The sequence below is a fragment of the Leptinotarsa decemlineata genome, unplaced genomic scaffold (assembly GCF_025532065.1).
Source record: "Leptinotarsa decemlineata unplaced genomic scaffold, Ldec_3_MD MMD2_tig00000882_RagTag_RagTag, whole genome shotgun sequence".
NCBI lineage: Eukaryota > Metazoa > Arthropoda > Insecta > Coleoptera > Chrysomelidae > Leptinotarsa > Leptinotarsa decemlineata.
The window spans coordinates 7,089,514-7,113,952 of NW_027412556.1; the positions used below are offsets into that span (position 1 = coordinate 7,089,514).

Consider the following 24,439-nt stretch of genomic DNA (forward strand, 5'->3'; position numbering starts at 1 on the left):
GCGCATGATCGAATCATAGAGGGAAGTATTTGGATGCGTCATGTATTGCCTCGATAATCAGCAACGTTGTCATGTCTATGGCTCCGGCCTGTGACCTTAGACTTCCTGTCACTGTAAATTTATTCCTTAGACTATATTAGAGAGAGACCGTGAAAAATAAAATAAAATATGACTGGAATATTTTATTTTAGACAATCTTTTTCTTTCTTTGGCTCACAGTTAGAAAGGAAAAATTAACGCACAGCATTCCATCTTTTTCTAAAAGGCAATCCAATAGTTGTGACGTCTATGACATTAACGTTCCTCTTTCATTCTTCTATCATCAACTTAAGTAAATGTCGTTGTCCAAGGCGAAAAAAGGAAAGCGTTGCACCAAGTGCAGATTAAAAAACATACGACATACTAAATGAAAAACGTTAGGTCTTGTCTGTAAAAATAAAGTGCCTGTGACTCATATTCCCTGATTTTCGAAGAATGCGAGTTGAATTATGTCTTTTCAAATGGACAGGTTCGTGAATTTGTCATGCGTCAACTCACATTTTCCTATTTAAAAGACGATTTGAAAGAGTAAAATGTGAGTTTTACCGCATACGAACCCACCATGTCCATTTGAATACAAAGAATATGAAACTCACATTCCCCGAAAATTGAAAATGTGAGTTGTAGTTCAATGTTAATATTTTTCGTTTCGAAATGAATTGTAATTCTATCATAAAAACTTACGGCTAGTTCAAAAACAAACTTTTACGTTGAGAAGTAGTTCATTCAAACTGAAAATAAAGAAGGGCGTTTCATTTAAAATGAATGTTTTTCATCATTGAACCAAAAAAATAGGATTCTTCTTGATTTTTATGACACTGCTTCGTGAGCAATTTGCCAGTCCAGGTTCAAATTCTACCTAGCAAAATTCTACAAATTTTCATTATTTTGTTAATTTTTGCCACTAGTGGCAAGATATTCTGGAAGAAAAGAAGATGTTCAAGCTCCAAAATGTTCCCAGAATTGACTATTTTTTTACATTGATTCTCCAGTCATAATTACCATCCATTGAATATTTTAGATGTGATAAGAAATAACTACAATGAAATATAAACCAAAAAATTTTATTACATCTGTTTATAATCCTATATAAGAGCAAAATGTGAAGGAGAGGAACAATGTGAAAATTAATATCAATATTCCTACCCACAGCGGCATTGTTCCTAAAACAAAAATCGCAAAATTAATTATTGTCTCTATAAAACAACGCAAAGGATCTCATTGTATAGAGAACTGGCTAGTAATTTAACTCACTTCTATATGGCAGTGTATGGATACAAACATGGTTATCCACAGAAATTGATAATACTGCAGCCTCGGCCACGCTACAAACAGTACGACTTTCATTCAACACAGGGAAAAATTCTAGTCCAGTAACAAACATGGAATGTGCACCAACAATATTCAACATTGGCTAAAAAGGGAAAGAACAATAACAATTTTATTCCAAAGGTGATAGAGTGGCTGGCAACCTGTCATATTGTCTCTACCACTGAAAAATTCAAGTAGCAAAAGAAAATAACACGAACAATTCAACAAGGATTCAAAATGTGGGATATAACCCCAGGAAAAAGTTATAACATTTGAAGAACCTTGGTATATACCTATCTGTCACTTTGTATTGAAAGCATTTGTAGGTATTGTCACATTCTAAAAAACAATATGGTATATCAATGGAGTTTATAACATTAGAATTTTAAATTGCAACTGCACGTTTGTCCATTGTGTGTTATCGAATCCACTTCGGAGTTCAAATGCTCATATGGTGAAATAATTACCTGCAAACTAAAAGACGCATAAATTAAAACTGATCCGCTGAACATGGTACCCACAGCTACAAATCTACCATCATCTCTAACTGCCAAAGCGGAAAGACATTCGTCGAATTCTGCAACTTTTTTTAGTAGTCCATCTTCAGGGAGCCACTGTTGAAGATACGATTTCTGTTTTTTTGCAACGCCAGTAGGATTGGATATTGTATATAACGCAGACTTTTTATCTTCCCCTTCAATTACACCAAATCTGCAAAATTTTAAGGTAATTCAATAATAACTTTTAGTAACAGGAAGACAAAAAAATGTCTACTAGAAATAGAATATATTTCAGATATGGAGTCGGCATAAAAAAGTAAAATGACAATGTTGTCGTCAATAAAAGTGCCGAGAGAAAATAATTTGTGAAATTTAATTTATGGACCATCTCTTCAAATATCCATACATTCCATAACATCCACACAGCCTCTCCTTTCACAGAAAGGTAATGTATCTATCAGGAAAGAAAAAATATCTTGGCAGATGATGGATCATCATCAGAATGTTTGTAATATTTTGAGTAACACTTACCTACATCGTTTGTACAAATATTTGGAACCTTCAGGCTGTTTCCAATTCAACCTACTGTATTCTTTTCCTTTAATACAGTCCCAAAGAATCCCCAAGCCATCCTTCGCTACAGTAATCAGAAAATTTCCAAACTGGCTAAAGTCAATGTCATCAATTTCTTTCTCGTGCGCCTTCAACACGGTTAAGGGTTGCAAACTCGGAAATTTCCATAATCTTATGTGTCCATCAGTTCCTCCTGTGGGTAAATATCACAGAAAATATCAGAGAAGTCTAAAGTTTTCAGTCTTCTCACAATCGTGGAGGACCTTTCAGCACGCATTCTAAGTGTTTGCACAGAATAAAAAACTTACATTTCACCAAAATAATTCTATCTCTGAAATCGCATGCTACATGATCTTTATTACTTCACGAGTTTCGTTATTATCGGGTGGCAATATCATAAAAAGTCAAAATAAAAAAATTACAATTATAGTTTTTAAAAGTTTACTTGGTTTTGCCCTATAAGACAAAAAAGATCATCAGTTCTTTTATAGCTTGTGTAGACCCATTCTACATGACAAAAAATAAGAGGCTTTCCTTAATCTTTTCGATAGCTGTATAAATATGACAAAATCACACTAATTTCTAGTTCAATTTCATAAACTGCCAAGTGGATCAACGAAAAAGTCCCTTGTGAAAGTATCATTTAGTTTCATAAACAATTATGACATACTTTGACGGAAAAGATACAACTTTAAGAAGGTACATAAAAATCATGAAAGTTAAAACAAAAAAAAATAGTATTGAAATAATCAAATAATGTATATTATATTCACCTGTGGCCATGAGTTTACCATTATGATGTATCCTAGCTACTCTAGATAGAGGTTCTGCACCAATGAAATCAGTTTGTATACTATCACTGGGTTTCATGACAAACTTCAAACTCTTTTTCAAATTTTTGTTCCTATCAGTTTTTTGTGGTTTTCTTTGTCGAGTCTCGGGCGAGTTATGATCAATATTTTCAACTTCTTCGCTGACAAGTTCACTATTCACATGATATAGTTGACAGTGATCTTCCTGACCTGCTACTACATATGAACGTTTGTTATCAGTGAAAGTGGAACAATACATCACAACATTTCCCCCAGTTTCATGCCTGGTAACTTCCTCAGCAATGAATTTGGAACCATCATGGGACAGTTCGAAAATTTCCTGGAAAATATGCTTTTACAAACAATCTTATACATAAAATTAAACTTACGAAACCATTAGCTATTCCTGTTTTTGCAATTCCACCACCACCCCCAACGATTACATATCTTGGAGACAATATCTGAACCGTAAAAAGTGGGAAGTTAATACGAGCAAGAATATCATCGACATTTTTTTTTCTCCGAACCATCTTTTCATTTATTGTTTATGATCTACTTGACGGTAAACTTTGAGAACAATACATACATATCCATAATTCAAAATTACACGTAGCTAACCTCACTGACAGTGACAGTGACAGTCAGAGACGAAATAAAAAATATGGACTGGCCGTTGAAGAAATAACATTAATTCCAACAACGAAAAAATGAAGACATTCAATGTCCTGGCATTACGTCACTCATACACGTCTCAGATCACCGACATCGATGTCTCAGATACAACGCCTCGATATTTTACTTGTATATTTACGTGTGAAAATCTTGTGATTTGATTTGTCACATAATTTTGTGATGCAGTGGCCAAGAAGTTATGTAATGTTATTCGCAGGTGCAATATATGTCACTATGTTGAAAGTATAATTAATGATAATTACTGTCACATTTCAATTTCTTCTCTTCGTTTCACTCAATCTGTCATTGTAGAATGTATTGAAAATATTATTGCCCAAGGGTGTACGTAATTGGATGCCAATATTTAAATGGGAACACGGAACACGCATAATTTTTTTATTTTTTCAAATAATTAAGGTGTTGAATATTACTGGAGTTTCCCAACACGAAACTGTTATTTTCAATACCTCAACACGTGTTTCAATCACCAAGTGATCATGTTCATGAGGAAGATTTATTCTTCCTCTTGATTAAATAACGATTTGGTGTTGGAATAAAACTCCAGTGATATTCATTACTACACCAATTATTCCAAACAGTGCATCACAATTAAAGTGTTCCTCAGATATCTCAAACAGTGAGAGAAATTTTTCCAATCTTTTATCTTTGAAATATTTAAATTTGAAAATAGTATACGACACAAATTTATAATTGATATTCTCCATGATAATTATACAAATTTTCAATTTCCAGATGCGTTTCACTAACACAGTAGCTTCCTCATTTTTTTTTTCATTTCTACCAGTTCTCTAGTTGCAAAGATCAACCAAGATAAAAGCAAGAGACAAAGTCAAAAGCAAAAGACAAAAGTCAGTTGCAAAAGACCAAAAGTCAAAGCAAAAGACAAATGCAAAAATCCGGAGGAACACCGCGCAAAGAGAACGTGTACTCAAGATTAGAAAACCAGTCGAGTACGTTTACGGTGTGGCCTGTTTCGACTTCAATTCATCTCTTCAATCAGAGAAAACCCCTGAGGCAACAAATATTTTAGATCCAAATTTCGACAAAATTCGTCGTTTATCACGTTTATTTTCTTTGCAAATGCACTAACCTGGCACAGCCTTCGATTGTGTTTGTGCAAATTGAACGAGCTTTGTTCTCTGCTGCATCGCCAAACTGATGATACCCACAAAGGTCGAAAGTTTAAGCCAAGAACGCAATGGGATCAACATATATATTAGGTTATGGTGAAACCTAGTGGAAATACCCAGTTCTTAAATTACAAAGAGCAATCACACCAAAAGACAAATTCAAAAGACAAAGTTAAAAACAAAAGACAAAGGTCAAATGCAAAAGAGCAAAAGTCAAATACAAAAGGCCAATAGTCAAATGCAAAAGACCAAAAGTCAAAGTCCGGAAAATCACCTCAACAAAGAGAACGTGTTCCAGAATAGAAAATCAATCAAGTACGTTTTGGGTGTGAGTTGTTTTTGATTTGGATTTGTTTCATTCAGTGAATTTAATGACTGTTTTTCTCCCTCAAAAATGAATCTGTTTATTCAGTTTCAACCGTGTATTGAATACAGAACACAAATAAAGTTTCATAGATTGTGGGTGTCCCCAAAAAAACAATAATTTTTCTTTATTATATCATACACCATGTTCTCCACAAAATAAGAGAAAAGATCACGGTTTCTTATATTAAAAAGTAGGTTTTGGAAAAGGGGACAATTGTAAGGAAAAACATTAAAATATCAACATAGAATCAGTTTAAACTGTATTGTTTATTAAAAATATTTACATTTTAATTGAATGCTAAGAACATTTAAAGCACTGAGTGAATATATTCATATGAAAGGTGCACTCGAGAAAATATCACATAGTATCACAAATTTTCTCTTCGAATGTCCATGATAAATTTGAGTGCGATGGATTATTTTATATTACTATACATATATTATATTTTGAAACTTAAAATTAATTAAAACCTGTTTCACTGTCTTCGACAAATAAAAATGTTTCATTGATTCTGGGATATTTACATATACAAGATATTAGACTAACCAGGTTATTTTACTGATCTATGATAAGCCATTTTTCTTGAATATGCTCCACTTGTTGGGTCACAATAGGCGTTCTCAATTTTATTTGAACTTCTAATTTTCCACCAACTTTTTTTCTTCCATCTAATAGCTGAAAAAAAATACGAATTAATAAAGATAAAATGCAATGAATTTATTAAATGGGTAATAAGCTCATGTTTGAAGAAATGTAAAAACTAACAAAATAGACTGAGTAAGCCTCTCAAGTTCAATATAATAATAATAAAGTCATCAGGAGTTCGGACCCCCTTCTCTGCATGGTCCGCAACAATGAGAGAGCAGAAATTGGAGCATTTCTCTTCAGAATAGCTGCCCGAGCAGCTGGTGAACTCGGTTTAGTTTTCGACACTGAACAAGGTGATTACAACTCTGTCACCAAGTTGGACCCCATCCAGCAAAAGGCCCATATAAAAGCCGTAGAGATCACTTTACTCCTGAGGCAACACAAGGATAAGCCAATGCACAGGGTGTTCTTCAATAAAATTGAAGACCTTGGCTTATTGAAACGTTTGCCTTTCGCTTTCCTCAGGTCGAGTGGGGTAAAGTCGGAAATTGAAGGGTTCATCATGACCTGCCGGGATGGTGTCCTCAACACCTTAGTTTACCGCAGTCGGTTGATAGGTATAGAGGTTCCTGTCTTAGCTGAGGCGTCTGAGACCCTAATGCATTTGCTGTCAGCTTGTCCAGCATATGCAGCCTCAGTCTTTATTCATCGACATAACGGAGCCCTGAGGGTGCTTTATTACCACCTATGACACTTTTACGGTATTGACGACAAACCAGTGTTGCCCGCTCCGGGAGATATTGAATCCGTTCTGGAGAATGAGAGGTGTCAAATTTGGAATTCATTGGAACTATTCGTTCCCCATCCTCAGACTCATACAAGCTAATAAGTCTGATGTAGTCCTTCTCGACCACCAGAGCAAGGTCGTTTTTTTTCTATTAGGAAAAGCTACTTTTTGAAATACCCTGAAAAATGTAACTATTTTCTAATGGAATGAATTACAACTGACAATTCACAATGAGATAAAAAAATTAATGAATTTATACTCACATCAAAACTTTCATGAATCTCGCATTGCGTTTCTAAGGGTTGTAGCTTCACATTAACGGTTCCTATGAGTACGTCACTTCTGAAGAAACCACTGAAACAACAAGAACAACTGATGTGTAAGTCAGAGCCGATATCAGAACTGTTATTGTTCAATAGAAAAATAAAAAACTCACCCTTTCGAGTATATTTCAAATTTAATACCATGCCTTTTGAAAGTCCTTTGGCATTGCCTTGAATTTCTCTGTATAGGAATGACAAAAGTTTTCTGATACTCTGGGTTATTTGTGTCTTTTATTGTGGAAGTTCTATCGCTAAAAGGGGTATCCTGAAACAATAATAATATCATGTAACAATAATGATGTTAAATGAGAATTGAAATTATCTATGTTTTCATACCACTTTAATTTGTAACTAACGTTACTGCGGCCTCGTCCTACAAGGACATTTTCAAACAAATTGTAACAAAATGTTCTCTTTTGATTGTAACTAAATGTTTTCTTCAGATTGTAACAAAATGTTTTCTTTAGAATGTAACAAAATGTTTTCTTTAGAACGTAACAAAATGTTTTCTTTCGATTGTAACAGAATGTTTTCTTCCGATTGCAATAAAATGTTTTCTTAGATTGTAACAAAATGTTTTCTTTAGACTGTAACACAGATAATTCTTTAGATTGTAACAAGTTTTCTTTAGATTGTAACAATATGTTTTCTTCAGATTGTACCAAAATGTTTTCTTTAGATTTTAACAAAATGTTTTTTAGGTTGTAACAAAATGTTTTCTTCATATTGTAAAAAAATGTTTTCTTTAGATTTTAACAAAATGTTTTCATTAGATTATAACAAAAGGTTTTCTTTAGAATGTAACAAAATTTTTTTTTTGATTGTAACAATATGTTTTCTTTAGACTGTAACAGATAATTCTTTAGATTGTAACAAGTTTTCTTTAGATTTTAACAAAACGTTTTCTTTAAACTGTAACTAAATGTTTTTTTAGATTGTAATAATGTTTTCTTCAAATTGTAACAAAATATTTTCATTAGACTTAAACAAAATGTTTTCTTCAGTGTGTAACGAAATATTTTCTTTAGATTGTAACAAAATGTTTCCATCCTGTACACATACAGTACTCACCTGTGGAAAAGGGAATTCAAGCTTCACATAAGTGTCAATCTCTTTTGGATTATCTGATTGATAGTTGATTCCTCTGTGAATGGTCACTTCCATTTGATTATCCATTATCTCGGTGAAGCTCTTCACAATAGAGAAATCTTTCTGTTCATAATGGAACTTAGGGACTATTTTAGAAGACTTGCGGGCCATTCTAATAACATCAAGGTCCTTCGTCACATTCAAAGCTAACCTTTCGAATTTATTCATACTAGCAACATCACCGAGTGCTTTGTTGTGGTCTCTTGTGGTAAGGCACATTTTCAGCTGCTTTTGTAACTGATTTTCTAAACGAGCTAATAGGTCCATGTCTTCTGATCTATTTTCATCCAACTCATCCGACATAATTATGTCATATCTAAAACAATACTAACAAAATTAGTTATTGATAATAATTTTTATTTCTAATACTTCTTGAACAACAAATAAATTCCGGTCATTCTCTTCGTTTGTTATTATGTTCTCTCAACTACATAAGATTTCCTACTCCAACCTATGGATTTCATGAATTTCATGATTTCATGAATTTTGAATCAATATTCAACAAGTTACATACAGCGTGATCCAAATCCCCGAAGAAAAGGGAGAAAATATGACAAATATCCAACTAGAGACCTGTATAAACATTACATGAAACAAGATTGTTTAATGGTGGTTGTAAAAAAAATAAGGGAAAAGCTGCTCAAAGAATGCTTCGTCTAACTAAGATATTTTTTGCTGTTTGGATCTCTATATATAGGGTGACCCAAAAGTCCCGATAATTACTCAAAAAAGTGGAGCTGTAAAAATAACCCAAAGTACCAGTGACTTAGAATTTTTCTGGCTATGCCATAATGACCTTGTGCATGACCTTGAAAACTATTTAAAGATCAATGTCGGTTTTTTATGGTAACCAATATTTTCTATTACGGAAATGATTACAGTGGGAAAAAGTACGACCTGGTATAATATTGAGTGACTTCAAAGTTCACCTTGGAAGGTTTTTTTGAAGGTCAATTGCATGTATCAGGTCATTATATTCGTTCTGGACTATATATTATATTCATCATAGCCCAGAAGTGGGGAATTATTCTATTCTAACTCGTAGCAGGTGGCCTCTCTTTTCTCCGGACTTGTGACCGTCTTCGTGGGCAGTGCGTCTAACCTGAGCATCACCAGGTCATGTAAAATAAAATAATATGAAAAATATAATGGTTTATTTGAACATCCTTTCACTTACTCGTTATCCAATTGGGATTTAGCCTCTGGTGAAACAGGAATAGAAGACCAATCGACGGGCAAACCAGCCTGCGCAGCTTCTATCAATTTATCGAATCCCTTTGCTTGCTTGAGATATTCTTTAGCTTGATTGATTTCACCTTGTTTCTTTGCGTGCAGTGCAGCTTGTTTGAACTGTTTCTGTTTTGCTAACAAAATCAGCACTTGTTTCTCAGCGTGAGTTGTATTTCCTTAAAAAAATAACCACAAACACATAGAGAAATCAAATATGGTAGATTTTAGAAAGAATGTTTGTCATTAAATCAAGTTTGACTCTACTAATTTCTAAGAAGATATCCAAGCTTCAAAAGAGTAATCAGGAGAGATATTTTAAATTTTCAAATATAGAACAATTTTCACAGGAAAAGTTGACGAGATTGACATCATTCACTAGAATATCAATTCATGACCTTCTAGATTTCAAATAAACTTTTATTCTCTATTCATTTGTTTTTACTTACCAGTAAGTTTCGGCCCCTCAGCGGAGATCTGCCTTTTGTCTTCATTTTCAGTTGAATCTGTTTTCGGAGGTTGTGCTGGCATATTTACTGCTGGTTTAGAAGCTGCTTCAGCCTTAGCTAGAGTAGGAAACGGACCAAAACCTGGTGGCGTTGGCAATTCATCGAAAGCAACAGGCTTTCCCGCTTTTTGTAACTTCAAAGCTTGCTCGAATTGCTTCACTAATCTACCGTAGCGTCTTGCCTTACTAGAATTTCCCTCTTCTTTAGCTTTAGTCTCGTGCTCCTTATAAAAAGCCAAACGTTGTTCAAGTGCTTCTAAATCTGTGGAAGCTGTGATGAGTTGTGGCTCTGGTAAACCGGCAGCTTCTTCCGGCAAAGCTATTTCAGGTGCAGTATTTCGTTGGGTTTCACTGTCCTCAATTTTGGGCTCGCTTTTAAGAGATACTTCACTTGGTGGACCAGGCATTTTTGAAAGGTCCACTTCCTGACCGTTTTGGACTGCAGCAATAACTGCCTCGAATTGTTTAGCTATCTTAACAAACATAATAGCATTCTTAGAGTCGCCAGCCTTCTTTGCTGAAAGAGCAGCAACTTTATACTCTTTTTGACGCTCACGAAGCATGTTCAACAACTCTTCATCTATGTTTTCTTTTTCTTTCCTAACATTTTCTTCTACGGTTTCCGGCAGCAGAAGTGGTGAACTCACGTTATTTCCTGCATCTTCTTGTGAAACTGGTGCTCTGGGAGGTATAGCGGGAGCTGGTCTAGTAGGCACTGGTTGACTTGGTGGTTTTTGAGAGACGGGATGAATTTCTGGGGGTACCGTTTCATCATTCAAATCTATTAGTTTGCCTGATTTTGCTTGTTTCAACAGGTCTTTCAATGTTTTGATGGCCCTTCCGTATCGCCTAGATTTACTTGTTTCTCCCGATTCTTTTGCTGTTTTTTCAGCAATTTCATAATTTTTCAACCTTTCACTCAAAATGTTCTCGGTATCGGTAGAACCAGCACTTTGCGTTTCATTTTGTGGAGAAGGTAAATCATCTTCAGCTGCACCACCTAATAACAATCATTAATTCCTTCAGAAGTTATATTTTGAAAAATACCACGTTAATATTGCAAGTATATTGCAATTCAAAAAAAAACTCATGAACTATATAAAATATCATCCTTGATTTTTCTTTTTTCTGTTTGGTAATATACTTATTATGTATACCCTCATGTTGAAATAATTCTGAAATCATTGAAAAATTGTTTTTATTATTTTTCTTCCATCATATCATTATTTTTGTTATTTATGTCATTTATTTATATATTTTTAAAATAATGTATGTATATTAGGATGTCCTAAAGAAATCAATAAATATAGCGGTTAAAACACAATTCACCACTCTCATTTTGCACCTGTAGAAGTTGGAGTTCCTCAGGGGAGTGTTTTTGCTCCAGCTCCATTTTCAATCTACATAGCAGACATTGTAAAATACCTCTCACATTTTAAATTAACGTTATACGCTGATGATCTCTCCATATTAGTTTCCCAACAATATCACGATCTCAATCAACAAGCTTGCAATGATCTTATGGAAAAATCATTTTATGGTTCTCCATTAATAGTCTTTATATCAATGCTAGCAAGACAGAGTTTATTATTTACCACACAAAACAGAGAACGGCTGAAAATATAGAGATTCATTTAGGGGAAACGACTCTAGAGAAGTGCCACACCATTAAATTTCTAGGTGTAACTATGAGTGATACACTTGATTGGGAATCTCAGATAAGTGAAACAATATAAAAATTGAACAGTAAGCTTTACCAGATCAGATGTCTTCAGAGAGTAATTAATATAAATGTTCTGAGAAATTATTATTTTGCGGAAATACAATCCCGACTATCATATGGAATTTTGTTATGGGGCATGTCGTCTTCAGCACAAAAACTATTCCTAGTACAAAAAAAATGTATACGGGCAATGTTAAATAAAAATCAGAGAGAATCATGCAAACTTCTTTTTAAAAAATTGAATATACTCCCACTTTTCTGTATACATATATTGGAAGTTTCCTGTTATATAGATAAAAACAGATACAAAATTCCCTGTCATAATGACATCCACAATTATGCAACAAGATTCAGTCATCATCTTTACACACCCCAAAATCAGTTAAATATATGCCTGTATGGCCCTATTTCCAATGGAATTAGGGTTTACAATCACCTATTGACAAAAATCGATCAGGAGGTATCTTACTTCAGATTCAGAAAAACGCTGAAAACATACTTACTGGATAACTCTTATTATATAATGGACGAGTTCTTATCTTCGTAGTGAACTGCCTTTGCTCCTTATAGCATTTTAATGTAATCTATGTTCAAATTTCTTTTGACTCGTTTTATGCCTTTTAGGTCTTCAAAACCAATAAAGATTATATTATATAAGTATGCTCTAGTGAAAATTGACAAATTGAAATTGTGTGTGGGAATAGGAATTTAACAAAAAAATGTCAAATTTTATATAAACATTTCAGTACAAAACAGTTCAATTCCCCTGTGATCGATTATATTATTGTTACAAGTTCAGAATTACAGAAAGTCAGTTTTTTTGCTTATTATGGTTTTCTAATATGTTACATAATTTTTTCCTAGTATTCCCAATTTTTTATAATAAAAATTAATGGAAATATGACTATGAATAATGCATTCAAACTATAATATAATATATACAGGGTCTTTTTAAAAAATAAGGTGGATTATAATTTTTTTCAGAAAATATTTATTGATTCATCAATTTCTATTTTATCCCCTTCAAGGTGTTTTTTCAATCCTTTGAAGCAGTTCTGATATGCCCTTTTTGGAATGTTCTTCAGCCCTCTCAGCTATTCGGGTTTTTTTCCTCAATCGTCGCAAAACGCCATCCTCTCGTGAGTCTCTTCAATCTTGGGAACAGGAAAAAATCACAGGGGGTCAAATCTGGTGAATATGGTGGCTGAGGCATGAGTATGACCATGTGGCCAGAACTCCTGATGCATTACATCACGGTAATCGAGTAAAATACTGAGCAAAACCTTGACATTTGTTCGAACTTGGTGTGCTTTTTCTGGTCTGCTCTACCCCTGAGTAAAAAATCTTGGCCATGAGACAATTATATTTTTTCATTACATGTTTTAAATTTCATAGCAAATTTAACCAACTCCCAACATAGGAATATAGTTGTGTTCTTGGTTTGATACACTCAAAATAGTTTAAAATAAATTTTAGTTATGAAAAACAATTGTTTTTTTGGAAATAACAGTATGTATTATTTCCTTCATTATTTAAATCCTGAACTTATATATTAAAATTTAATAATTGGTTGAAAGTATTTTTGTGTGACACAAATGTTAGATCACTTATCAAGCGAATCATTTCTTCACATAAACCTACTTAGGGTAATTTGCAATTTGAAATTGTGAAGTGAATGTGTGAAAAAATCATTATCATTATTACCTGTGAGTTCACTTAGTTCGCTGAGTAAGTCTGGATCATTTTCATCAACAGATATATCATCATCGTCGATGTCTTTCATGGAATCTGCTACCATCGCATTTATCTCTCTTTCTGGTAATATTTTCTTTGCAGGTTTTTTTCTTTGAGGAGTTGGATTGCCGCCCCCACTCAATGCTGCCAATTCAGCTTCTAAGTCACTATCATTATCGTTATCCTCATTTCCTGATTCATCAAAGTTAGAGGGGATGTCGAAAAGCCCATACTGAAAATAAAAAATGAGTTGAGAGATTTCATGCGATTATTAACTAATTATTTTCCCAGAAAACATACAATTTGTTTATAGGGGGAAAATTTACAAGTCAGTAAGAAACAGTAACAATGAAATGGAAAATAAATAACTATTCCAGAGAGAAAATAAAAAACATGAATATCAGTAACAAGTTTAGATTATTTAACAGTAATTATAACTTTCTAAGAATCATTATAAGTGGTGATCTCACTGTTGATCATCTAGTTGATAAAATATCGCACATAGTGATGGGCAAGAGAAAATAATCACAGTATTTTTGTTGATTAACTGTTTTCATAATCGCAATACACGATCCGATTTAAGAAATCAAGATGGACATTATATGAGCACTAAAAACATTCAAATTCTTTTCTTGAGAACTTTGAAGAATCAAATTCATCCGATTATCAGAACAAGAGTGGTTCCACCACTAGTCACACCAACCATTTAAACACTTAAGAAGCAGAGGGTGAATTCATGCACCAATTATAAGTCTTTTTATCTTAATTTGTACTACTAAAAACTTACAGATCATGCATACAGATATCATAAGTAAATTAAAGATATCTATGCTCATACACGAATGTTGTCACTAAAAATTAGTGATCTTATTACTTGAGAGTTTTTACGACACAGAAAACTGGGTGCATAAATCCACCTAGAGACTATTGTATGCAATTATGATTTTCTGAAATTCATAGTAGTTCTTTTTTTAACCTGTGAAAGTGATTTTCCAGAATGATTCTTCTTTTTCTTTTCATTTCTTGAAAACATTTTAGTTTGTTATAGAGTTTTTTCTTATGAATCACAAAGACTAGTTCTTTCTTATAGTTGCGATTTAATAATTTATAAAAATAAAATTAGGCATAAACAACTGAAGTCCTAAAAATAAGTTAACGTCAAATCAAATCATAAAACATCTGTCAGAGTTTAAAGTGTCAAAGATTTAATCACAGAATGTCAATGTCCTAGGCAACAGTGGATTTTGAATATATGCTTATTTTTTTTCAAAATTTCATGTATTCTCAGTTTAATTTGTAGAAAACGGATATAGCGAGTTTTACAATGCTTTGCCTTGGTTTAGTGAAGACTCAAATAAAAAAAATCTCTGAGATATATAATACGTAAAACATCACAAGTTTCAGAATTCTGTTTCATAGGCTACGTTTTCTGCTACGATTTCAAGGGCCAAATGACTATTTCGATCGTTTTCATATTTCTTTTCTTAGAATTTAATTCGAAATGCTTGTCACTATTTTTAACGTTATTCTGGGCTTTCCTTCGATATAGGTAGTTCTGATTGGTCACCAAAAAACATATCACTTAATCTAGGTAATGTACATGGTTCGTATATAGAGGGTTACGTTAGGTCATGAAATATGGGGTACATGAAATAAGGGGACTTCTGTGACGTCATTGGAAGAAAACTGTTTAAGCGAGTTCTAAATTCAACAGAAATATTTTGATACAATGTTTCAAGGCGCTAACGTTGCGAATGAAACGGTTCATATGGGTAGATGCCACTACTTTACCCAAGGGTTCTTTTACGAACCCTGACTTTAGGGTTCTTACAAAGATGAAGAGAAATAACATGGTGTAATCACTTGAACTCCCAATGTAGAATATTTTGACAAAAATTCCGAAGCTACGGCACTTTTGATTCTTCAATAAATAAAGAGATCCAATGTATGCAGAGGCGCTAAGCGCAACCAATGTTCACATTTGGAAACAATTGTTCCGTCTATCAACATGAGAACAAAGTTGGGTCAATCTCAATTCACGTGTCGTGTTTTTGACAAAACAAAAGCGAATATGATTCGACCACCACGGTTTCAATCATCTTTGTTCTTACGATCACAAAGCACGATAGGTGTTCTCTGCTTACGATCCCTACCACCACAGTATATGCTATATTGTGATTGTGACCCTGCTGTCACAAACCACTAGAGTGGGGACTCTACTGTAATAACATAACCTAAATTAACTAGAAAGTAAAATAATAATAATTGTTTGTAGAAAAGACTACTTTTTTTAATGGCAAATATGAATAGTCCTACAAATACTGAGAACTTTACATTAGAAGACTGCTTTAAAAATATCGTTGAAGGAAAACAACTTGAATTGGACTTGAATACTTTGAATAGAATATTGAAGAAAAATTTACAAGTGAATTTCAATTTATTGAAGCCTAAACTTCGAACTATTCTACCTTTTATGCTGATACACTTCATAAAATCTTGGCCAGGATGGCTAAAAAGCAGTAATTATTTCAACAAACAAATAACTTTGGAAAATTGGTTTGAAAAATTCAAAGAATACTTGATTTTCAAGGTGAATTACGTTATCAAAAACGATTATGATAAAGCTGTGGCTATGTTGAAAAAAAATCGTCCCGAGGAAGATTGTGTTTTGAAAAACGATAACAGTACTCAGACTCCTGTAATTGGAGAAAAACCATCATCTCCATTTTCAATTGAAGTGTGTGGACCTGCAAAAATATTGAATTCCTTAGTTTTTTGTGAAAGTGCAGAAGGTTAGTACGTACCTACTGAAAAGTTACTTCACCAACAGACTTCTAGTTGTATAATTATAAAATGATAGGTGATATGAATCGTAAGTCAGAAGGTAAGAACTTGTTAACACTCAACTCCTACAATTTCTGACTTTCGAGAGTTGTCCATGTAAGTACGTCAGCTGACAACTGCAATGAAAGTCCAAAACTTCGTGATAACTGTTTAATTCAGGTCAATTCCAAAAAAGTTAGTTATTTCTTGCATTAAAATATCCAGTAATACGGATTGAAAAATTACTCATTCTTACATTTGAAAAAATGCTTACCTGAAACCAGAGAAACCTTGAGTGCCTGTAAAAACAGAATTTGGAGATTCTCCACTTGGTGGATTTAAGAAACCTAAGTACCATCGTAATATCTGCAAATTTCATTTTTGTTCGACTGAGAATTGTCAAAAAATCAATCAGAAAAACATTTGACATCGAGCATAATACTCAAGATGGGAAAGTGTTAAATCACAAATTTTCAAGACACTATTTTTTGTGTATTACACTCCCTCGAAACTTACATATAAATACATTCCAATCTCCCATCTATTTTCACCATATTTTATAAATTCTCATGTGGTTTCATCGGCATTTAACTTTCAGACAAATTTCAATAATATTTTATTATATAAAGAAACCTTTTCATTTGTTATAAGTATTTTTTTTTTGGTGAAAATCAATGTTTATATGAAAGTAGTTGTTTCAGGAGTACTTTTCTTCCAGTTCTTATCTGACAGTTACTTCTTAGCTTATTTACAAATTTTAGTCTTATTTGCTTCGGTAAATTCACTTGTGTGATTATATTTTATATCGATGATATTTTCTATAATTTGATTTTTGTATTTATATCTACACAATACTGTATTGTTCATTAAGTTATATTAAAATGAACATTATTTCTTCCAGACAGCATTTTGATAAAAGAGTATCGTGTTAACAGTTTATGGAACCAGATGCTGACTACCAAACAGTTGATCAATTGGCCATGTATTGAAGTCGAATTCAAGTCCCAATACCTGCATTTCAGAAGGAGCAACAGCCATACCTTCAAGAGATGCTTGACATTCAGCACCGAAAAGATATTTTTCAAAAAATCTGATTCTTTCATAGAAGAAATTGATATTTTAGACAATAAAATTGAAAGACAAGCATATACTCTCAATGCTATCAAAGAGTACTGTAATTGTTACATAAAAGTACTGAGAAATCATCAGGTTATGTTGGTAAGTCTTTAGAAGAAGAACTTTATTTCCAGATAGGCAAGCCTAATATAAACGATGTACTTTATCTATACATAATACATAAAAATCAAAATGAATTATTCAATTTTTAACGAAGTAACAGAAAATCACAAAAAAAAAACCATATCGCACATATTACATGTAGGATACACTTTTACATATTTTTTTTTACATATTCATTCAGAACAAAATATTAGTTAATAATATATTTTAAATATAATATAGCTTTAATTCAGTTTGTCGTTATAAATGTTATCAAGTCCCTCTTAAATAGACGGATAGAAGTTTATTGAACCTACCCAGACCCAGGTAATATGGTCACACTCAGTAGGTCATGACAAACTGTTACTGATGAATATACTCTCTATTTAAGATAACATATTTCTTGGTTAAATCAGACATGTTGGTGCTGATTCAGCACCAAACTTTGACTTCAATAATAAGGATAAAAGTTGATGAATCAGTTCGTTCAGTCACCATTGTAAATTTGTTTTGAATTGACAAATTTTCTTTCAAGATATCGACTTGCAACAAATCATTACAAAATGGGATTTATTTCAAGTCAGTGTTTTAAAAAACAAGAAAAAACAGAAAAACTCCAGTGTTCTGATCAGCAAACTCACCCTAACTGTAACGGAAATTGATGATGTCAACTAAATGACATTCAGATTTTCAGTAAAAATCTTGAATAATTTTAAAAATGGTAGTCGGTTGGCGAGAGGTCTGGGAAGTATGGTGGATGAGACAAAACTTCAACGGTCAATTCGTTTAATTTTGTGAAAAGTGTGGATGGGCGTTGTCGTGTAGCAGGTTCGGACCTCTTCTGTTGTAGGACTCTGCTGTGATGGTATGGCCCGGTTTCAGAAAGTTATAGTGAATCCCACCAGCCGCTGACCACCATACAGTAAGCATGGTCTTTTTTGTTGGGTGTTTCATCGGTGTTCAAACACTGTCCTGGCCGTCTTCTGTTTGTTGTAGGGAATCCACTTTTCATCACACGTGACGATACTACCCAAAAAAGGTTGTTTCAGTTGCGCAAAAGCAAAGAATAGACCTCAAAACGTGACAATTTCTTTCAATCGTTCAAATCGTGGGGCACGTCATCAAAAAAATCAAGATACCTTTTTTGTTGAGAATTTTGCTAAGAATTTTTGTTAGTAAAAATGCCCAATAGATAATCCTGCAATGCTGATTGAAATGTTCTCCTTAAATGAATATGAATTCCAACAGTCAATCCAAGAGATTTAAGCAAATTACTTCGACTGATACAAGTGGCATAATGAATGAACTAAGTAATGATCTTCTCTTTTTCAGGATTGGTCTGAGGCTCGTCTCAAGGAAATTGAAATAATTCTCGAGGACTTCATTTTAGATATAGGCGACATAGGCATGGATAGCATGGCAACAAATACCTCAGTACTGTTCAACATTGGAAACTCGATTTATGCCAGGAATAAAAGTATTAAAACAAGGTACAAACAAACTTTCATTTTGAATTTTTTCACGAGCCTGTCAAAGACTTCGAAATGCGATTATCTACACTCAATGTTTATATGAAAGTACAGTAGAATCTCACTAATCCGACACTGTCAAAAACCAGAGGTTGCCGTATTATTGCAATGTTCGCATTACTGGATTATAGATAAAAAATCATAATAAATAAAATAGTGTCTTGTGTATCCATTGACTTGACATTTTTACTTCAAACTATTCTCACTTCAAACCAACAGGAAAATACATACATACATGCACGTGATAAGTTTTGAGGTTAGAGTGTTAGACGGCGACGGAGCGCATATGCATAGAGGGGCAAGGGAGACGCGGGTGGAGGGTGCCAGATTAGTGAGACTCTACTGTAGTTGTTTCGAGAGGGCTTTTTCTTCCAGTTTGTGTCTAAAGGTTTCTTCTTTGAATGATCTTTGTGAAGAAGTAATTTTGAAATTGATTGCTTTCACCCTTTCTTTGGAAGATTCCCACATTTTTTTGAATAAAGATGGAGACAAAGAAAGCCAAAATCTTTCTTTCCAAGAAGGTAATCTTTCCTAAAAATAATTCCCTTTCAATTTAACAAAAAGCATGACTAATAATTAAGGTCAATTGAGCGATCATCAATCAATCAAATCATGCTTTATTGTCTAAGCATTCTCATTGACAAAGCTTGTTGAAACTAGCATTTTCATTTAATAGAATTTGAATGCTAAATGATTATTGCCTTTTTTGATATAAGAAGTAAAATTGTTTTTCTAGTGATCAAGCCGTATGTTTCACGGAATGCATATCGCCAAAACTCTTGATGTCGCTGATAAGTTTCACTGGGATCAAGGATACAACTAAGTGTTTACCGTTTGATGACATGTGGACCATTAGCCCGAGCAACCTGAACAGCCTACTTCCAACTATTATATATACATGCACTTTCTGTCAAACGAGTTACAGTAAATTCTGTGATATATGGACTCATTTAGAGAGCCAGCATATTATGGAACAACCGGTGTTGTGCTTCAAGTGCAAGCTACAGTTCAATATAACGAACCTTTCAGAATGTAGATGGCATCACCAGTGTCAAAAAGTGTCAGGTGTGGGAAAGAAAAAAAAATGATCGGTATATTTCATAATGTTGATATGTATGTAATTTTTTTATTTTTCATAATTTGAATAAATCTATTATTGTTTTTTTTTTGGCATCTATTAAGGTTGGGCAGCATGGGTTGTATATAAAATTAAGTTTTTTTTTTCGACCTATTCCTACACCACCACAACGGTCGTAACAATTATGTATTGTTGAAATGAGTATTAAATGGGAAACCTAAACTTTGGTAGTGTCGATAGAAAGCTAAGTGAATCTGCGCTCAGTTATGATAATTGAGTTATTGTCTTTCCATTACGTCACGTATATTATTCAAGTAGACATCCGCTTCGGCTCCGTACGGGTGCAATGCTGATACAAAATATACATATAAACGCGTGCGTCTTCGAAAATATTCATTCAAATTACATGCTATAAAGGGTCATATTTATCTATATTGAATGCACAATGTATTTAAGGTATTCAATCGGATGAGTATTAATGATGTATTGCTTAAAATCGCTTCGTAAATAAGCTACTATTTCTCGTAAAAAGTAAAGGATAAAAATAGTTACTGCAGGTTATCCCATATACCATCGCGGACTTTTTTGTAGACCTTTTTGAAGTGTACAATACTGTAGTACATTATTTTGATCTATTTCGTAGAGTTCAGCCAGTGTTTACAAAGTAAGCGCAAAAAACGTGTTTATTACATCACATTAGAAACCTCTAAAATCATCAGTGTTTCTCTACTATATTATGTATGTTAGATACATATAAACCTTCCCCTTGAATCACTCTATCTATTACAAAACCCACATCAAAATATGTTGCATAGTTTTGAAGATCTAAGCATACATACATCCGTGTTAGGAATCACATGTTAAAAGGTAAGACCTCGTTAATCCTTAGCTCGCACAAGTTTCGACTTCTGAGGGTTGTCGTTCGTAGGGGTGCGACAGCTGGTTAACGGAAAAACAGATTTTTTTTTTTTAAACATATGGAATAAATAGCGGGAAGCGACTTTGTTTTATAATTTGTAGTGATAGTGAAGAGCGAGAAATGTTGCCATTACTTGTGTTAACATAATGCTGTTTTATCAAAATGCTGTCTGGAACAAATAATGTTCGTTTAAATACTATTCAATGAACAATATAGTAATGTATAGATATAAGTTAAGTCCAAAGTGAGTGGGTCTATTCGACCCTCCACCGCAACCCCCAAGGGTTTATTGTGGCTCACACCTATTCACACTTGACCAAATAAGCCCAGCTTCTTAACGAAGCCGATTAGTTTGTATGGTAAGTGGTCTTTCAGGTCAGATGGTCAGGTCATAAATCTTCTTGCCATCCAGGTGTTCAATGTTCGTTCGGCAAAGCCTAAAGCGATGCCAATGACAGGTTCTGGTCCGATGAAGCTACTTGCAGCACCCTCCTTTACAAGGGAGTCAATAGCCTCATTGCCTTCCAGACCAGTATGGACAGGAATCCATATCAGAGACAACCTGTTGAGTCTCCCTATCGAGGAAAGTCGTTTTTGGCAATTTGCTACCAATTTAGACGTTGCTTGGTAGGAGCCAAGAGCTTCCAACGCCGCTTGACTGTCCAAGAATATTTTTATTGACTTGTCAAACGGTCATCTCCCACTAAACCAGTGAATCGGAAAAGGGAAAGCAGAGATAAGTGAAAGAAATGACCTATAAATAGTCAGCTCACAGAGGAATCACTGGAATCAGTGCTGCATTCGGTACTATTCCATGATTTTGATACGAAGATACTACCCGGATCAATATGTAGACTATTCGGTACTATTTACTATAATCCCAATTTTTTACATTTTCACGTTGACTCCCATCGAGTACAGTAAAAAATAACAATATGTGTGGCAACAATGCAATTCCGTGTTTCAAGTTCCAGATCAGCAAATACCGTACTTGAGTCAAAATTGCGAGCTATCATCATAACTCTGCATTATTTAATCCTGTGTTCTGTATTGTGCCTGTGAACTGTGGTTCTGTCATCTGTCAGTCAGTCAGCAGAACAGCAGTTTCAACTTCTAACTTCACACCTCACCTTGAGAAATTGGTTTTATTGTTTTGTCAAAATAAATAGGAATATGGACAGGTAAAAATAAATTCTCGAATCTAGCTACTTGAAACCGTCTTTAGTATTGTTCATTCTATTGTGACAGAAACCTAATTAAAACAAAACACATTTGCAATCGTGAAAGAGCAATTTGAAGAAGGAAAAAGACACCTTTTTATCAAATGTTCTGATTATGATCTTTCTCTTAAGGAACATTTCTTAGTTTTCAGCAAATTTTTTACTCCATATATTTTCCGAATTTAAATGGATAACATTATTACACGTTTGGCATTACTGGCATTTGGTCTGAAATGACTTATGCGCTTGTGCCATGCCTAGTCTTGCACAGTACATTTTGGGTACTATTTTCTTGTAAATTTCGGTATTTTTTGAATTGACCATGCGGCAGCACTCATTACTGACTGGAATCAGTCCAGTCATCACCAGAAGACGATTGTGGATACTAACAATCGAAACGTCGTGAACTAACTTGGTTTCGAATTGGAACTCCAATTTTATATTTTTAATTTATTTTTTGTTCAATTTGTTCCATTTTTACTTGCATTTTATTTCACTATTATTTCATTTGAGGTTTCTTGCTTAATATAATTGTTTTTTCAGCTATTAATTTTTATTCTTCTTCTTTAATTTTTAATTCTTCTTCATTTTATATAATATCAGACAATTGAAGTCCGAACTGATGAAATTCATCAAAAAATAAAATTGTCGAGGGTCGTGTGTCATTCCAGCAAATAATGCACATATTAGTCATATTACAATAATTATAAAAAAGTCGAAGTACCCGATATAGTAATTTTAAAGGGTTCGACGAAGTCAAGGGCCAAAAAAACCAATACAAAGGAATTATGCCGCAACAAATTAGTCCACGTAGACTGAAGAATTGGCGGTTCGTATTGGATAATTTTTACTAACCGAGTTTTATGATTGGCTGAAGAGTCATAAAATTAAATTTGAAGTCATGTTACGGTGAGCAACAGAATGTAGCGATGAGTAATGAGTACCGCGATGTGCGTGTTATTAAAGGGGAACTGCTGGAAGGCGGGGGGCACTATATCTTTTACTTGAACTATACGTTTAGGTATGAAACAATATATCTGGTGGGGTGGGTACAAATCCTAATGCGCCAAAGTTGATGGATGAAAAAGGAAACTATTTTATCGATAGTGACATTTGGCGGTAAATTTTAAATTTTCAGCAAGGATCTAGATTTATAATTTGGACAAATTTGTTATGGTAGAATTTGCTGCATTTCAAGTTGCTATTTATGATTTTCTGTCCAACAAATAATCAATTCAAAAGTTATATAAAATTTACAATTTAGTCAAAAAAAGGGATTCATAGAAATTATTGGTCAGAAAGACAAGTAAAAGCAAAACAACTAAAATGTAAAAAAAAACACTGAAATATATTCTTTCAGTATGTGGCTTAGTCACTTACAATGCTCATACCAAGACAATCTTGTGATATCAGATGTCAAAATTTGTTACTCCCTTAGTAAGAGAAACGATCTTAATTGAATGTGAAATATGTTATATTTGTTGAAAGGTACATACAATAAAACCGAAAACTTGGCTCGGGTGGAAAAGTAACGATATAACACAATGAAGGTCAATAAACAATAAAATACAACCAAAACATTCATTTTACCGGCGACACAACACGTGGATTCTAACATAAATTGATGTGCAAAGACAATATACAATGGAAATTTCTCTATGTTGATGTGAATAAACAAAACATATTGTTTCATTGTGCCAACTGCCATCTATCCAGCAATAGCACAATTAATATATTGTACAGCGCTCAGGTGGATGTCTAAGGAAGTAAACAAAAATACGAGAAACTGTCATCATTGTCTAAAGATTTAAATCTATAGACAATGCTGTCGTGGTCATATGTGCAATGATTATTTCTCGTTTTTATATTATCATAGGCGGGCGTGGTTTTGTTTCTCTTAATTGTAAACAAGAAACGAAGCCACGCCAACCTATGATAAAATAAAACCGGGGACAAATACCAGCATTATAGTTTCTGCATCGACAACTACTCGAGCACTTCGACCATTACCTCGTTGCCATTGATATGTCTACCGCAGTAGTAGACGAAACATTAGACATGAAAACCTGTAGACCACGGCCAAAAAACCTGGAGAATAGCTTACACACAGTCATCTCCGGCTGTGAAAGTTTACATTCTTTAATTTTTCAGTAGTTTACACATACTTAGGATCAACAAAAATCTTTAC

At 33.7% G+C, this 24,439-nt stretch overlaps 3 protein-coding genes and 1 long non-coding RNA gene across 7 annotated transcripts; 2 read left to right on the forward strand and 2 right to left on the reverse strand.

The window, feature by feature from the left end:
• Positions 1-1,087: 1,087 nt before the first annotated feature.
• Positions 1,088-3,908, reverse strand: LOC111503781 (guanine nucleotide-exchange factor SEC12). The gene is made up of 6 exons (XM_023158182.2): positions 3,625-3,908; positions 3,197-3,575; positions 2,382-2,616; positions 1,818-2,061; positions 1,294-1,453; positions 1,088-1,202 (listed from the first exon to the last, which is right to left on the reverse strand). Exons 1-6 carry the CDS (start codon positions 3,763-3,765, stop codon positions 1,117-1,119), a joined length of 1,245 nt encoding a protein of 414 aa, XP_023013950.2. The 5' UTR covers positions 3,766-3,908; the 3' UTR covers positions 1,088-1,116.
• A 382-nt stretch (positions 3,909-4,290) lies between these two features.
• Positions 4,291-5,223, forward strand: LOC141482151 (uncharacterized). The gene is made up of 2 exons (XR_012465372.1): positions 4,291-4,544; positions 4,661-5,223. It is a non-coding gene; the product is annotated as an uncharacterized lncRNA (long non-coding RNA).
• Positions 5,224-5,672: 449 nt separating this feature from the next.
• On the reverse strand, positions 5,673-16,660 carry l(2)gd1 (lethal (2) giant discs 1). 4 transcript variants are annotated; one of them, XM_074174915.1, is made up of 8 exons: positions 16,562-16,660; positions 13,435-13,696; positions 9,949-11,007; positions 9,450-9,678; positions 8,195-8,588; positions 7,237-7,388; positions 7,064-7,154; positions 5,673-6,100 (listed from the first exon to the last, which is right to left on the reverse strand). In XM_074174915.1, the coding sequence occupies exons 1-8, from the start codon at positions 16,643-16,645 to the stop codon at positions 5,981-5,983; spliced, it is 2,391 nt and encodes a 796-aa protein (XP_074031016.1). In that variant the 5' UTR covers positions 16,646-16,660; the 3' UTR covers positions 5,673-5,980. The 4 variants fall into 4 exon arrangements, with proteins under 4 accessions (XP_074031016.1, XP_074031015.1, XP_023013952.2 ...); XM_074174914.1 differs by having other exon boundaries at positions 7,064-7,172; XM_023158184.2 differs by lacking the exon at positions 16,562-16,660 and adding an exon at positions 14,441-14,632 and having other exon boundaries at positions 7,064-7,172.
• On the forward strand, positions 15,643-20,197 carry LOC111503783 (uncharacterized). Its single transcript, XM_023158187.2, has 4 exons — positions 15,643-16,256; positions 17,189-17,505; positions 18,838-18,995; positions 19,771-20,197. The coding sequence occupies exons 1-4, from the start codon at positions 15,758-15,760 to the stop codon at positions 20,120-20,122; spliced, it is 1,326 nt and encodes a 441-aa protein (XP_023013955.2). The 5' UTR covers positions 15,643-15,757; the 3' UTR covers positions 20,123-20,197.
• Positions 20,198-24,439: the final 4,242 nt, after the last annotated feature.

Coding starts and splice junctions, on each gene's coding strand:
- LOC111503781 (XM_023158182.2), bottom strand. CDS start 3,765: ATGGTTCGGAGAAAAAAAAATGTCGATGATATTCTTGCTCGTATTAAC. Junction 2,617..3,196: donor TGGTAAACTCATGGCCACAG/GTGAATATAATA, acceptor ATTTACCCACAG/GAGGAACTGATGGACACATA. Junction 1,203..1,293: donor CCATACACTGCCATATAGAA/GTGAGTTAAATT, acceptor TTTTTGTTTTAG/GAACAATGCCGCTGTGGGTA.
- LOC111503783 (XM_023158187.2), top strand. CDS start 15,758: ATGGCAAATATGAATAGTCCTACAAATACTGAGAACTTTACATTAGAA. Junction 16,257..17,188: donor TTTTTGTGAAAGTGCAGAAG/GTTAGTACGTAC, acceptor TATTTCTTCCAG/ACAGCATTTTGATAAAAGAG. Junction 18,996..19,770: donor AATAAAAGTATTAAAACAAG/GTACAAACAAAC, acceptor TTGTTTTTCTAG/TGATCAAGCCGTATGTTTCA.